Source organism: Propithecus coquereli, unplaced genomic scaffold, assembly GCF_000956105.1.
Source record: "Propithecus coquereli isolate 6110/MARCELLA unplaced genomic scaffold, Pcoq_1.0 Scaffold76, whole genome shotgun sequence".
Taxonomy (NCBI): domain Eukaryota; kingdom Metazoa; phylum Chordata; class Mammalia; order Primates; family Indriidae; genus Propithecus; species Propithecus coquereli.
Genome location: NW_012153729.1, coordinates 7,383,247 through 7,398,555, shown reverse-complemented (window position 1 = coordinate 7,398,555; position 15,309 = coordinate 7,383,247). Strand labels below are relative to the sequence as shown.

The window sequence follows — 15,309 nt, the reverse complement described above, 5'->3', positions numbered from 1 at the left end:
ACTGGGCCCAGGGGCTTCCACGCATCAGGGAGGAGGGGCGGTTCTAGGTCCCCTCCCTGCCTGGTCCTGTGGCTTCACCTTACCTGCTCAGAAGCAGATCCTAAGGGTGCCTGAACCCGCCTTCTCCCTCCTAAACCTCACCCTCCCTGGCCAGGCTCCAAGGCTAAACAGCCTGGCCCAGAGTTGGGCCCATGGGAGCCGGCCATACCTCCTCCTCTACCTCGGGATGGCAGAAGGAGCGGGTGGACAGGTCATCCGTTAGGTCCTCATGGCTGCTGTGAGGGGGCTCCACCTTCCCACTGAAGAACAGCACGGTCTCTGGGCTGGGGTTTGGCCAAGACAGAATCCCCTGTTTGTCCACACAGCACAGGACCTGCAGGGAGAGAGGTTGGGATTGGAAAGAGGGCTTAGCATTAGCCCAACCTGCTCAGGGGTCACTCAAGTGGCAGATGGACAACCCAGGCCTGGCCAGACAGCAGGCTTGGGGAGACAGGGTGCCTCCTCCCCACAGGGGCCATTCTCACCGTGACAGAGCCCAAGCTGTGCAACAGGCTGGAACTGTGGCTCAGAGTTGGTGATGTCCCCTGGATCATCCTCAGGAAGTGGCCCCAAATGCAGCGTAACATTTCCTAGTAGGAGAGAGAAAGTCTGCAAGACCATCTGGGGCTCAGCCTCATTTTCCTGGAGATGGCCTCTAGGGCAAAAAGTGGGAAAAGTCCAGGGGAGTGCCAGGAAGTTGGGGTGCAGAGGCATCTGTCTGGGACAGAACACCACTGCGTTGTGGGAATAGGTCTGGGTTATGTTCATATGCAACGGGTGGACATGGGGGCTCCACAAGCCCAGCTGAAGGCTTGAAGGTCATAAACAGAAGAGTCCCAGGTTCCAGAAAGGGTATGTGGGAGCCCAGGTGTATGGTTCCAGAGCCTGGGGCAGTATCCATCCTGGGTCAGTGTACCTGGGAGGAGACGGCTTCTGTATAGCTGCTGAGCGTGTCCTCTGAGAACTTGGCCAGCTGCACAGAGAAAGAGGGTGTAGGCCTCAGTGAGGAAAAGCCACCTTCACACTGGCCTCCAAGCTGGTAGGGCAGGGGCCCCCACCCCAGCGAGGCTCCCAAACCCTTTGGTGAAGGGCACCGCGCAGTCCTGACTTCCTGTCTGGTGGGAGCCCAGATGGATGTTCACCCACACCCAGGGCCTGGCCTGGAGACTGTTCTGTAACGGGGAGGGCTGGAGCCCTTGGAGAGCTGCCCAGGGCCTCCCAGCACGCTGAGCGCAAGGTGAGGCTGGACTTCTGCCCTGTCCTCTGGCACAGCCAACTCCCTCTTTTTGTTCCTGCCACTTCCCCCAGACGCCTTGGAACCACCTACCAGGGAGCTGGGCGAGGCCTTGCTCATCTGGGCCAGGACTCGGGCCTCTCCACAGGCGGTTGCCAGAACCCAGAGGACTGGGAAGAGTAGGGGGAGGATGGGCAATACGCCATTCACCTGGGAAAGAGGGGACCACGTGGAGGCTCCCGAGAGCTCCGGGCCTGGGGCAGGGGGAAAGGGCTGGCCCCTGGCCCTGTGGCCATTCCCTAGGCAGGAAAGGACAGCTGTCCAGGGGGCAGGAAGGGAAGGAGGCATTCTTAAGCTGCAGCCTGAGGGGACCTCTGAACCCACAGAGAGGGAGGGACAGTCAGGGCACCATAAGGGGACCCAGCCCCATGGGACAGAGAAAAGCACAACGGAAAGGAAAGGGCAGTGCTTGCCTGCAGCTGGAGCAGGGTGTATTGCCAGGAAGTGATCCCGGGAGCACTGAACATGAAGCGCAGGGCATTGGTGACAAGGAAGCCGGCCTGATGGGAACAGGAGAGGCATCCTTGACCTCTGCCCTCAAGAAGGACCAGGTGCTAGATAGAGCTCCCTTTCCTTTGCCTCTCACATGGGCTGGCTCACTCTGGGACCATCTGCTTCACCCACACGCTCACCTGAGTGTGGCCCTGAGGCCCCCACGTCCGGCCCTCTCCCCTGCCCCGCACGGCCCTGCCTCACGCACCAGGACCACGGGCACGGCGTAGTGCAGCATCACCGACTGCACTGTGAACCTCTCGTTGTCCAGGGCAGTCACTGGGCGGGACAGGGCCATGTCCAGGCACCATCTGCAGAAAGAGCCGACCCTCAGCCCTGCTCAGCAGAGAGGCCAGAAACCCGCACCTTGGGGAGATTCTGGGCCTCTCAGTTAGATGGTGCTTCATGAAGCACCCAGAGTCCTGCAATCCCCAGACTGCCCTGGCCCTGGCCACGTGGTGCCTGGGGAGAGGGGCCTGTGGCTGCCGCCAGAGCTGCCCCCTCAGAGTTCAATTGGGAGAGGGCACCACCCGGTCTAAAAATTCTCACCAGGGGTGGGGAGAGGAGCCGAGGAGATTTCTACCCTCAAGGGGGCCTCTGATGAACGAGGCTCCTTCCTGGGCAGCCCCACCTCCCTCCTTGGGGCAGGCACTGGGGAGAGGACAGGAGGAGGCAGGGTGGCACCCCTACCTGACGTTGTCAATCACAGGGGTCTCAAGGACGCGGAAGAGCCGGTGCTGCTGGGGGTTCTGTGGCCCTTTCTTCACTTCTCCCCGGGGCGAAGGGGGTGGGGAGAAAGGGGGGAAGAGGTCTCCAGGTTCCAAGACAATGTGCTCATCATCCTGCCAGTGGTTGGGGAGGGCAATGAGCAGTGTCTGTGGGAGGCCACTCTTCCCAGACAATTTCAGCTAAGTGAAGACATTTCCTGGGGTTAGGACCCATTAGTTAGCCAGAGCCCGTTGGGGCAGGGCCTGCGGCACTAGACTCTTAGCATGAAAAACGATGTTGCAGCTCTGCTCCAAGAGCCTCTGCCAAGAAGCCTGTGAGCTGGCCAGGAAGCTTCAGGATGAAGCTCCGGAACCCCCCCACCGCTGCCTGTGGACGCTCCCATATCATCTCCAGGGAAGGAGAAAAGCCTCAGGCTACCTTGATCCCCCTCAGAGAAGCGAATGATTCCTGGCCAGGTCTCAGAGCTATGATGTCTCCTTCTACCAACAGGCTAACTGGCAGGTTGACCAGGTGTCCATCTCGGTAGGCCCAGTGCAGGGACCAGGACGGTGCAAAGGGCATGTGAAGGTCTGGATACATGGCACTCGGCCACTTGATCTCCTTGCCATCCCTGAGGGCATCTGATGAGAACAGGAAAACGGAAACAACTTTCTCACCCACACTCTGCACCTCAGACAGACCCAGCACACACCTGCCGGCTCAGCTTCCTCTGCCGGAAGATCTGCACCAACCTGCTCCACTGGTTCCGACATCTCTCCTCACCCAAGCCACCTCCGCTAGAAGGCCTTGTCCAGCCGCTCCAGCCTGGGCACCTCCCCTTCCTCTCAGCACCTGAAGCTCCTATTCTCTGTACCCCCATCCCTTTCAAAATCATTTCACAAACATTGCTGAGAGCCTGTGTCAGGGTACAAGGTGGAGACGATACAGTCCCTGCCCTCAAGGAGCTACCACTTGGTGAGTGAGATGAGACACACGGGCGGATAACTCCAAACACACGCTAAGGGTGTTAACAAAGCTCTCAGTGCTGACAGAGTAAGAAGAGGGAGCAAACCCATCTGGTGGGGCCATCAGAGACAGCTTCCTGGGAGAGGAAGCATTTGGGATGGGCCTTGAAGAACGGGCAAGACTTTGTCAGTTGGAAACAAGCAAGGGAGAAGCTTCCCAGGCGGAGAGCAGGGGGACAAAGGCACAGAGGAAGGTCAGTGCACATGAGGGTGAGGAGGAAGAAAAGCGGCTCAGAGGAAGGTCGGAGCCTGTGGCAGAGGTTCTGAGAAGCCACGCTAGCATGTGGTTAGCTTCTCTGAGCAAGAGAAGCTGATGGTTCCTAAGCAAGAGACTAAGCTCCGGAGGGCACAGCCCATTTTTCTTGGTTACCGCTGCACTCCCCGTGCCTGGCACACGGTTGCAATTAACCATTTCAGAATGAATGAACAGACTCTCACGTAGCATCTCAATGTCCACGGCCCAGCACTGCTAGAGAAAGGTCTCATGAGCAGAGGCTGCTTCTCTCACAACACCATGTGCCCCTGAAAAGCAGGAGCCAGTGTCTCTAAAGAGCCTAAGTAACTCTTAATCCATAGCCCGGCTTCATAAACACAGGCTGAATGGAAGGACGAGCAGAAATCTGATTCTGTGCAATTCCCTTCCCCTTTGGAACTGGTCTGCTCCATCTTGGGTTCCTGGGCCCCTGCCCCACCCCAATTCCTGCGGGCACCTCAGACTCCTCAGGTCACCTCCCCACCTCCCCCTGCACAGTACACCAGACAAGACAGACTGCCCTCCTGCCAGGAGAGTGGGTCTTCTCTGTTGGTCTCCCCACATGAGCCAGCCCAGGAGCCCGTGTGCCATCAGCCTTCCTGCCTGCCCAGCCCTCTGCCTGGGTGCTCATGGCTGTCCTACGGCTCTCACTGCCCTGGGTGGTGCAGGCGGGCATCCTTCTAACTCTCCTAGTGACAAGTGCCCCCTCTGTGCTGGGCACAGGAGGGGGAGCCCCTCAGGGCTCTGACATGCACAGGGCATCTTTCCCCACCCCCCACAGGCCTGCCCTTGGCCTCACCTTGGATTTGGTCAATGATCCCTCGGAGCCTCCGCTCGACCTCCCGTCGCTTGAGCCGATCTTGCCGCCCGATGAGGACGAGGTTGAGAAGCAGTAAGAGGAACAATGCAGAGGCGTTCACCAGCTCCACCCCGAGGCTGGTCACAACAGGGTGTACTAATGGGGAGAGGGGCTCTCCACTCAACCAGCCCGCAGGGCCCAAGACCCCCCGATCTTCCTATCCCAGTCCCTCCTAAAAAGACAGCCTCATTCTGAGAGCCGAGTGGCCTCTGGCCCCAGTCAAGGAACTGAGGATATTCTTACACCACCCAGGAGCTACTGTGGGAGCAGCTCGGGGGCAGCGGCCCGTCTCGGGCCTTGAGGCAGGATGGGGACAGATGGAGAGGCAGGGGAGCAGCTGGGGGCCGCTTACCTCCCGGCCGGCTGGCCCCCGTAGCAGCCCAGCAGCAGCAGCACGGCCAGCAGCATGAGCGAGGCCCCGGGCCAGTGGAAACAGGAGCAGCGGTTACTGTGGTGCAGGAAGCTGCCTCTCCACACCTCCTGGGGAGGGCCGGGGTGGGCGCGGAGTGAGAGCCCCAGCCCACTGGAATCTGGCCGTCCCCACCACCAGCCCCCGTGGCTGCCTTGGTCCCCTCCCTTTGACCTCGGCTGGGGTCCAGCCTGCTGGGCTCCTGCAGCGAGTGGAGTCAGGACATACTCTGAGAGGAAACCCCGACTTCTTTTTGATTTTTCACGATGTCTCGGTTGGGTCACGCCACCCAGGCTGACAGGGCATGTCATAGCCCTGAGGAGGGGCCTCCCACGTGTCTCTGCCACCAGCTAGGCCCTGGCTGCCACACGCAGAAGCTTCACCTTCCACGTCAGACGCTTCTTCCGCTCTTTGAGGCGCCCTTCCAGCACCGCCTCCAGCTGCTCCTTCAGGATGCTGAGGGCCTTCCTGGTGGACAGGCCCAGGGCCACGGGGGGCTCGCCCTGCAGGTAAGCAGGAGGTGCTCAGCAGCTCCCTGGAGGCCCCAGGTCACTGCCAAGATGGGGCTGTCCATCACAGGCTGGGCCTGGTCCTTCCCCAGGCCCTGTCTCCCTCCTGGGTCCTCCACCAGCTCTTGCCCCTCAGGGTATAACCACATCCAAATTGCCACCGAATTACAAAGCTGCAGGGCCAAGTTAAAAAAACGAAACAAAAAACACCTCTTCCTATAGTCAGTGTCCCCCAACTTGCCTTCCATTCAGCTCTCAGTCCACTGCCATGGGGGCTCCCTGCCCTACTCACACCGACCTCCCAATTTATCCCAGGGGCCAGTCTTTTAGGTTGCGTGTAGACCAGAAAAAGCAAAAAAAAAAAAAAAAAAAAAAAAAAAAAAAAAATATATATAGGGGTTTTTTTAAATGGGGAAAAGGAAACTAACATAGAGATGCTAGTTTTTCATCGTTCTAGGAAAGACATTAAGAAAAGAAACCTGCCATCTTCTATTACCACCATTTCATGAAAGAGAGGATATCGTAACACTGAAATATTCAGAAAGACATAATGTCAGAAAGAAGACAGCTGTTCCCAGGGCAGGACCATGTGGCAGCTACACCACATTCTCATCTCACCAAGGATGGTGGAGCATCGCGTGGACGGGGCGGTCCCAGACGACACAGGGACCAAGCACGTTACCTTAGGCGACCCCCTGGCAGCATCCCCTTGCTGAGACTTGCTGTTCCTGGGCTTCTCTCCTGCTTTCTCCTTCTCTGGCTCTGGCTGCTCTTTCTCTCCGTCTACCCCACAGTCCGTCCTAGGATACCTTGCCAAGTTTTGCACGTGGCCGGGGCCTCATCCACAGTCAAAGATTCTCCCACCACCAATAAGCTTATAACTCCTCAGTTTTACCTAGAGCCTGACCACTACTCCGAATATAGACGTGTCTCCTGAACAGTTTCACAACTGCTTCCCAGGGACCGAGAGTCAATATGCCCCCAAGGCCGGACTCGCCACCTGGCCCTTGGTGACAGAGTCACCTCTCCTCCCACAGTTACCATCTCATCTAGTAGCCTCTGAAATATTCCAGACTCTGGCCTTACGTTCACCCTGACTCCATCCCCTAGTCTCTACCTTTTCCAAGCTCACTGCGACACTGCAGCCAGAATAAGCGCACGCCTGACCCACTGACCCCTTTACCTTTAAAATCAAGTCCAGATTCCTGTGTGTGCTCCGGAACGCCCTTTAGGGCCCACCAACCTCTCGGCCTCCGTCCCTGCTAGACCTTCCGCGTGCAGAGCTCCTCCAGCTCATGTTCAAATACCTTGATGTATTTCCTAGCCAAGAACACACGCCCCACCCCACACAACTCTTGCTTCTTCAAGACTCAGCTCAAACACCACCTCCTCCGGGACGTTTTCCCAAAACCCAGGGCTGCCCTTCAGGGGGAGGTTTGTATTCCGATGCAGCCTGGGCAACCTGGCTCGCAGCCTCCTATTACGGAATCGTAATCATAGATTTATATGTCTGGCTCTCCCGCTAGACTGAACATTCCTTAAAAACAGGTACTGAATTCTTCCCTCTCCACACCCTCCCCTCATCCAACTGCTAAGACAGTGCCTGGCACACACGAGCTCAGTGAATACTTGCTGAATGAATGAATGCACGAATGAATGCGCAAGTAGCTTCACTGATCCCAATGAAGCAGCAACAGGAACGCGGCCGCCGAAGCATTCACCAGCTTAATCAGGGATTCACCTTACTCTGGAATTGTCAGCTCAAAATCTGCAGCAGAAACATCTGGAGCTTTTAAAAATGTGGATGTATAGACCCCACCCCAAACCTACAGGATCAAAACTTCTGGAGGGGAAGAAGATGCCAGGCTAATCTGATGCACAGTTCCCTGCCCTGGGGCTCTGGAACAAAACATGGCCCCGGCCAGACAGTGCCTGAAGGAGGAGTGGGTCTCTCCCCTGGGCATCTGAAGAGCATCGGTGTGAGCTTCCAACAGGAAAAGCTCCTGAGCAAGAGGAGCGGATCCCTAGACCTGAGGCACCAAGAAAGGGATTGGGGTTATCTCTCGAGGAGTCCTGACCAAGGGCCATGTGCCGGCGATGCCCTGGCTGGCACGTCTCACTGCCCTCCTCTCCCCAGGGTCCTGCGTGGGCTGTGCCCCTGACCTGCTGTACTCCTCTTCCCTTCCTGTCTCCACATGCCCCTCCTCGGCACCTTAGCCTCGGCTTTTGCAGGACACACATCCCATGACTACAGGCTGCTGGGCCTGAGGGGGGCCATCCCCCTGCCACCTGGCATGGTGGGATGTGCCTGAGTGGAGCCCCGAGTGTGGCATGCTGCTGCCAGCTTCCTCAGCGTGCGCATGAGGACCAGCTCCCAGAGTGGGCCCGCCCCAAGACTTCCCAGCAGCTATGCCTAAACCTCACCTAATCCTTGCTCTCCACAGTGGCTTTGGGGGATTACGAAGATAAGAGCTGCTTCTCCTCAGAGGGGATAAACTGGTTATTTCAGCTCAAGAAGAAATGGCCCTCCAGGCAGGGGCCCGCACCCCAGCATGGGTAAATACTGTACTCCAAAGCTCCCACCTCCCTTCAACAAGGATCCTGGGGCCTCCCTGGGAGGCCATGGTCCAGGGCAAATGAGTGCAAGGTAACACTAAGGTTTGTACCCTGCCTTTTTGAGTTCCTGACGTGGAAGGAAAGAAAGCTTCAGGGAGGGTTATAAGAGAGGAAGATAAACAGGAAGAAGATACCACAGGCCTCTGTCTAGGGAGCTGGGCCAGAAGATTGATGCCTGTTCCTCCTATTCAAGGAAGAAGAGGAGGCACAGTGGCTGCACATAGGGTGGGGTGAGGAGCCTGGGCCCCCAGCGCCTCCCCCTCACCACTGCCCCTTCTCCCTCGGGCTCAGCCCTCCAAGCTTCCCCGCATCCACAGCACGGGATGTGAGTGTTCCGAGGATGGACGTGCCCGGGCCAGGCCTCCAGAAATGATGAAGTGAGCAAACATGCTGGAGGCAGAGGAGCTGGCCTACAGAGGGGGAAGGCTGCTCACCCAAGAGACGGGAACTGGAGCGAGAAAGAAAGGAAGGGCCGGGCTGCAGGATTACCTGGCAAGCTGCTGCACCTGGAATGAGGACCACACTCAGGAAGGCAGAGAAAAGGCTAAGAGGAGCAGCCAGAGAGCCAGGGAGGTGCCCTCCTCTGGCCAGGCCTATAGACCATGGACACTCATCGATTCCCATGGGCTGCACAGTGGCAGGCAGCCCTGAGCCTGGGACTTCATCACCCCACCCAGCCATCATCCACTCTCTGCCCCCAGGTACCTAGAAGCTGCACTCTGCTCCTCTCCAGGTGTGGGAGGTAGGGCCGGAGGGTGGCAGATGCTCCCAGGGCAGGGCGCCTGCAGACCTGTCTGTGTGCATCTGCCCCCGCATGTTGTGTCTGGCCAGGGGCACCAACTCCAGACTGGCGATTAAAGATGGCACAGCAGAGGAAAATAAGCCATTCTGTAATTACGTGCTGCCTGAAGGAAGCGCCTGCCCGCACAGGCCAGCCCTGCGGTGAGGACACGGCCTTCCAGGCCGGCCTGCTCTCTGCAGCCTTCATCTGAGCTTAGACAACTGTCAAGGTGGTTCCCCTCACCCTGCTCTAGCAGGGGGGCCTGAGTTAGCGGCCAAGTCTCTGTTTTCTCTCATTGCACCTCAGCTTTCCCCACACGACGTAAGAGCCAAAGCTCAGGAACTTGGTGGAAGACCTTTATCCTTTCTGCGGGAAATTCAGAATGGGCTGGTGGGTGAGTAGGCTCTGCCAGCCCTTCCCAAAGCATGGAGTTAGGCTGGTACCTGGTGTGCCTGGGCACCAGTGGCCGGGCTGTAGCAAGGGAAAAGGTGTGCTTCTTATTATCTGAGAAACAGGAACCCAAGTTGATACACTCAATCTGAGGCCCACTTTTCTTGCCTGCTGGGACCAAGAATGGTGAGGAAAAATCTGACCTGGCCTGAAGTAGCCAAAGGTAACAAGAGATTCTCCCAGCTTCCCAGATGCTGAGAACTCCCACCTCACCCCACTGCCAGGCAAGGAGCAAGGTGTCCACACCAGAGGGGAGGGGAGGCCCTGCTTCTCAAGTTACACTGAGGCTTTTCAGGCAGAAGCAACCCCATTCCACTGTTTTCACTGCTCAGGCTCAATTAGAGTAAGAGGAGAGAATAATTCGGTTCTAAGGACTCAGGAGAGGCTGGCAGCAAACACCCATGATGAGCTGGGCTTGTTCTCTGTTCTGTCATCAAAGCAGGGTGCTGGCAGGGCACAGGAATTTGGGAGCATGACAGGATGGTGAAAGAACTCTATCTGCCAAATCAGATTGGAAGCACAAGGAATCTGCCACTGAACAGGACCAGCTCTCAAGGTCCAAAGCTGAGCATCTGGATAGTCTAAGGAGCCTTTCGAGAGCCGACGCACCTGAGCTCTCCTGCGCTCACTTCGGTCCAGTTTCTCAGGTAACCCAGAGCCAGAAGCCCCCAAGCCCCAGCCCCTGTCCTTTCAGAGCTCGGTTCTCTCCGCACAGTGGCTGTTTTCCTTCCTACTCCAGATGTTTCAGGAGCAACAGAATCAAGTTCCCCAAAGCTCAGGCAGCCAGGTTATGAATTTAGACCTTGACCTTAGGCCTTGACAAGAGCAAGTAACCACTAATTAGAATGGGCTGGGGCCTAGCTCCTTCCCTAAGTCCCCATTGTCACAGCCTTCTTGGTCAGTACAGGGGGGAGGGGACACAAAACTGAACTCCACACAATGCCTGAATCACTGAAACAGAGATTTGGCCACTATACACTCTCCTGAGTTTGGACAGACACAGGTAGACTCTGCAGCCAGGAAAATCGGAGCCCCAAGCAGAGCTGCTTCCTCCTCTTCCTCACTCTTCCAGGCTCACAGTGACCCAAGCACTTTCATCCAGCTTCTTCCCTACCTCCTGCAGTCACCAGGACCTACGAAGAAATCATCCCAGCCCTGGTGGCTCCATCTCAGTTACCTATGTGGTGCTGCAAAAAAAGTCCCCTCACTGGCCCAGAGGAAGCTGGCATGCAGGCCCCGAGCTTCTGTCACCTGTGCATGGAGACCTGAGTCCTAGCATGCCTTGGCAGGATCCCCCCTGGGAGGCTTGGACCCATTCCTGCTCTGGGTGACTGGGGCGACTGGCTGGCAGCTCCCCAGACACACTGGCTGGCTAGCTCTTGTTCCCAGTCTCCTCGCAAGGTCCTGGCTACCTCACCGCTCATTCAGGCAGCCTCCTGTGCTGCACTGTCTTCCAGACTCTCATGGCAACCGCTAACCCAAAGATTCCCGCGTAACGAAGGGAACACAGCATTTTTAAGAGAAATGCAAAAGCCACACCAGCATACTCACTTTGTTTCGTTTGCCCTGATGGGGCATCCATAGCTCTGCCTGCTTAAAGAGCATGAGCCGGAGCCTGGGCCAACGGAGTCAGCTACAGTAAGTTCCAACACCACCCTCAAAGGGGGGTGGAGGAGAGAGGGAGAAGAGAGAGAGAGAGAGAGGGAGGGAGAAAGAGAGAATCAGAAGAGGAAAAAAGAGGGCAGAGAGCTGGAGAGCGTGCGAGCAAGGAGCCGGGTGCTGCGGAGACTCAGGCGCAGCAGAGCGGAGCTTCAATCTGCTGATTAATTCAGCCTATTTCCAGTCACGCTGCAGACCCAGGGAGGGAAGAGGAGGAGGCAGCAGAGCTGGAAGGGCGGGAGGGAAAGAAAAGGAGGGAGGGAGAGGAGGGTTGAGAGGAGAAAGTTTGTCTGATGCTCTGCCAGATGTCCAGGAGCTTGGCCTGCTCCCCAGAGGAAGACACTGCAGGGTGAGCCGAGGGGCGGTGTGCAGGCAGGTTATGGACAGATGCACAGGGATGGATGGACAGATGGGGGATAAACTGCCCTCAGCCCAGAGCCTAGAGGGCAATTGTCCGTATCAAGGAGCACCCTGGGGTACTTTCCACACTGCCTGTCCTTTGTCCCCAATCACTAGGCTGGGTTAGGAGCCCCAATGTGGGTGAGCCCATCATCCATGGGAGCTCCCCAAAATCACTCAGAGACTCACCAGCATGGAGCCTGGCCAACAATAGCTCTTTCCAAAGTTAGAGTGCACGAAAGAGGGGAGAGGGGACTCGTGGGTTATTAATAGCAGCACATCCTGCATAGAAGGGGAAGGACCGGCCACCGAGAAAACTTGAGGAAGACTTCTTGGAGGGCAGACCAGAGGCCAGGAAGCTGGCGGAAGGAAGAATCCAGTGGGAGAGGGAAGAGCCAGCCGCTGACACTTTCCTGCCAGGTGGTGTGGGGACCCCAACAGCCACTAATCCACGTACATAGAGAGCTCAGCCAGCAGCTAATGAACTCCCGCCATGGTTAGACACACCAGCCCGAGCACTACTGGGACCGCAAGGCTGCCTAGGGACATCCAGGCCCCTCGTCTCACAGTCAAAAAGGAGGCCAGTGACCTGGGACTCCTGCCTCAGCACTCCCCGCAGCTTTAAGCAGAGCTGGAGCATGTAGTGGCTCCGGAAGCACTGCTCTGGGACCCCAAGTTTGATATACAGGAAGCTCTCAGCACAGGCACCCTGGGTGAAGGAGGGGCCCAGGCCCTGGGAGTGGACAGGACACTTCTCTGCCTGCGGCCATCCTCAGGATGGTGCTACAAACCCCGAGGGAGAGGAAACAGCCTAACAGGTCCCCTAGCTGGAGAGCACAAGCTGGAGCCTGAGCATGTTTCTCCAGGGCCATCCGTTTCCTAGACGACACCATCTAGAGCTGGAGGGAAGGGAAGAAAGAGCCTCAGCAGCCCAAGCCAGCCTCTCTCCTCCCCCTTCACTAGCGCAGCTCCCTGTGGGGCCCCCAAACAGAGGAGCCAGAGTGAGAACAGAAAGGAGGGGCCGGGCAGTCCAGAGGTTAAGGGCAGGAAGTCTCCATGGGGAGCAGGAAAGGGGGGTGGGCAGGGTCGGCTTCCCTGCCAGCCACTGTGAGGATGTTCAAAGGAAAAAGACTCCTTTCTGTCCCTGTCCCCTGCTCCCAGCGGCACTGCTCCTCTGGTGGGAACCACAAGCCAGCAAACACTGTCCCTTCTGTGTGACAGGCCCTAGCAAGGACAGTAGGTAGGGGCTAACTCAGCTGTTGTGCAGGGCCGCCAACATAGCCCTCTCCGCGTCCCAGCCCCTTCCTACACAGCCCACATCAGCGACTGGAGAGGGGAGCCCTGCATCTATGCAGCACGAACCCAGGCCGGCACTGCCCCAGCACGTCCACCATGGGCTGAAGAAGGGGGAAAGGCTTTAAAGAAGAGACTAAGAACGGGTTGAGAAGGGAGGCAGGGAGCACAGACTCATCCAGCAAGAGCCAATACGCTCCTGGGCTAAGCCAGGGGACAACAGACCATCTTACCCTCAATTACCACCATGCTCACTCCTCCCAATCCCACTCCTCCGCGACACCTTCTGGCTGTCCTGGGCCATGGGGATCATCTTTAGAAGCCTATTTATACAACTCGCAAGTTATCTCAGGTAGAAACCCCATTAGGTCCTTCTACTCAACAGCTTGTACTATCCATTCCTCTGCTCCACCATAAGCCCCTCCAAGCCAGGGGCTGCCTTCCCAGTGCCTAGGCTCTACCAGCCCAAAGTCAGCATTCCACAATGTGGCTGATGACGACGGTGATGATGCTTTCTAGTTCAGGACTCATCTATTCAGACAGAGGAGGAGGACAAAGAGAAATCCTCCAGGAAAAATGGCCCGAGAGCCATCCAGCCTGAGTACTCAAGTTTTCTCCCTCAGGCTTAAGAGAGAAGTCAGCCCCCTCGATCACAGAACTTTGTTTCCCCAACACACTAGGCACTAGTGTTCAGTGGTTCTGGATGGAACCAGAGGACAATACCATCCTCTGTTTTGGGGGCATCCAGCCTCACCCAGGCGGGCCACCACATTGCACAACATCAGGCCTCTGGGGGCATGCTCCCTGAAATTGAGCAGTGCATAGCACTCGTGGCTATATGCAGCAGCCTTCCACCCAGGCTGGGAGAGAGGCAGGTGTAGCTTTCCCTCTGTGCCAATCACTGCTAGGTGGACACCTGCAGAGCAGCAAACTGTGGCTGTGAACAGGAGGCTGAATGCACCTGCTTCACGTTCAAGTCCAGAAACCTGTTGCACAGCTGGTCCAGAGGCACAGGAAGCCTGGAGCTGAATAGGCAGCAGTCAGCCAGGTGCCACCAGAGGTCCAGGGAGTGGACCCATAGCTCTCTCTCCAGACCTCCCCAAGATCTCTTTGGCAGGAAGATCACCGTCTAGAAGTTCAAGTCCGTAAATATTTACTAAGCCCTTGCTACATGCCAGGCTCTGTGCTGGGAGCTAGGGATATTGAGATAAAGTAGAAGAGATGAATTATTTAAACAGAGTAGTGAGTACAATGGTGGAAGTACTATGAACGCTGAAAGGAAGAACCTCTGGAGGGGAAGGAGGACTTATCTGGAGAAGATGATGCCTAATCTGAGTCTTGAAGAAAGAGCAGAAGTAGTTTGCCAGGGAAAAGGGTGGGGAGAGCATCCTAGAGGTAACAGCCTAAACACAGTGTGTGCCCCCAGACTCTGAAGCATTCAAATTTCTTAGAGTCAAGGCAGGAGGCTCAGGATGCTGGATCCACGGGCAGGAGCAGGATTATGGAGGGCTTCGTACACACTAAAGGTTTAGTGGGTGGCACAGAGCCACTGACCAGTTTTGTGGCAGCCATATAGAGGCTGGTGAGCACAGACAGGGAGATCTATTAGGAGGGTGTGGCAGAAGCCAGCAAGAGACAAAAGCACTTCCTTTAGGGCAGTCTTTTGTCACAGGAGAGGAGTATTGTGATTGACAAAACTTCCATCCAAAGATGGTGCACACGGAGGCTGGGCCAGACCAGGCTGAGAGAAGGCTGATCTTACGGCTGGCCTGGACTGCCTGGCTGCTCAGGACCAGCTGATCAGGTAACTGTGTCTGGAGTCTCACTGGGAAGCTCTTCCCTAACCACAGAGAGGGTGCCCAGTAGTATTCGACATGGCTCAGCAGGCTGGGCCATAGCCCTGGCAAAGAGCAACCAAACTAAATTACACAGCCCTGGGCAAGAAGTGGAAGACTGGCTCGGAGCCAACCCAAACCAGAAACCCTGCTCCCATGCAGTTGTGTTAACTGGCCCACCTTCACGTTTATTCAAAGCTTCTGAGTCTGTGCTTTCCGGCTGAGCAATATCACCTTCTCAGAGGGGGTCACAGTCACATCCCCAAGCCTCAGAGCCACACCTCCTCTCTCACATTTGGTTTAAAGCCCCCAACTAAGAACCTCCCAGGCAATGCAAGTAGGGAGGGTCCAACAGAGACACACAGACAACACCCGTAAGGTAACAGAATATGGCCTACCAGATGCTTCTCCTTCAGGTCCATAAGCCCAGAGTACTGCAGGCATGCCCAGATGAATGTGGTCACCCCCAAAAGGAAGGCTCCTCCCCAACATGTACAAACCCCAGTGAGTCTGTCACCGGCACAGCATCTGGGGAGAAAAGAAGAAAGAAATCATCTAAACCCAGGTTGCTGGGACAGGCGGCTACTGTGAAACACAACAACATCATCTCAATAACAGAGTGGTACGTGGAAAAGAACTGGGCCCCTCACCATCGGTGCCCAGGCCAGTCCTGTCAAGTAGCAGAGCT

At 56.7% G+C, this 15,309-nt stretch overlaps 1 protein-coding gene across 2 annotated transcripts in view; it reads right to left on the bottom strand.

Annotated features, from left to right (window-relative positions):
- KIAA0195 (KIAA0195 ortholog) overlaps positions 1–15,309 on the bottom strand; it is a 34,002-nt gene that overhangs the window by 8,102 nt on the left and 10,591 nt on the right. Inside the window, exons 2-13 of one of the 2 annotated variants that reach the window (XM_012662309.1) lie at positions 15,020–15,149; positions 5,463–5,582; positions 5,023–5,150; positions 4,611–4,747; positions 2,972–3,174; positions 2,516–2,667; positions 2,034–2,136; positions 1,747–1,833; positions 1,367–1,483; positions 956–1,012; positions 525–629; positions 209–373 (exon numbers count right to left, since the gene is read on the bottom strand). In XM_012662309.1, coding sequence (XP_012517763.1) covers positions 209–373; positions 525–629; positions 956–1,012; positions 1,367–1,483; positions 1,747–1,833; positions 2,034–2,136; positions 2,516–2,667; positions 2,972–3,174; positions 4,611–4,747; positions 5,023–5,150; positions 5,463–5,582; positions 15,020–15,043 — 1,398 coding nt within the window. In that variant the 5' untranslated portion in view covers positions 15,044–15,149. The remainder of the gene's footprint in view (positions 1–208; positions 374–524; positions 630–955; positions 1,013–1,366; positions 1,484–1,746; positions 1,834–2,033; positions 2,137–2,515; positions 2,668–2,971; positions 3,175–4,610; positions 4,748–5,022; positions 5,151–5,462; positions 5,583–15,019; positions 15,150–15,309) is intronic. The other variant, XM_012662311.1, reaches the window with a different exon arrangement.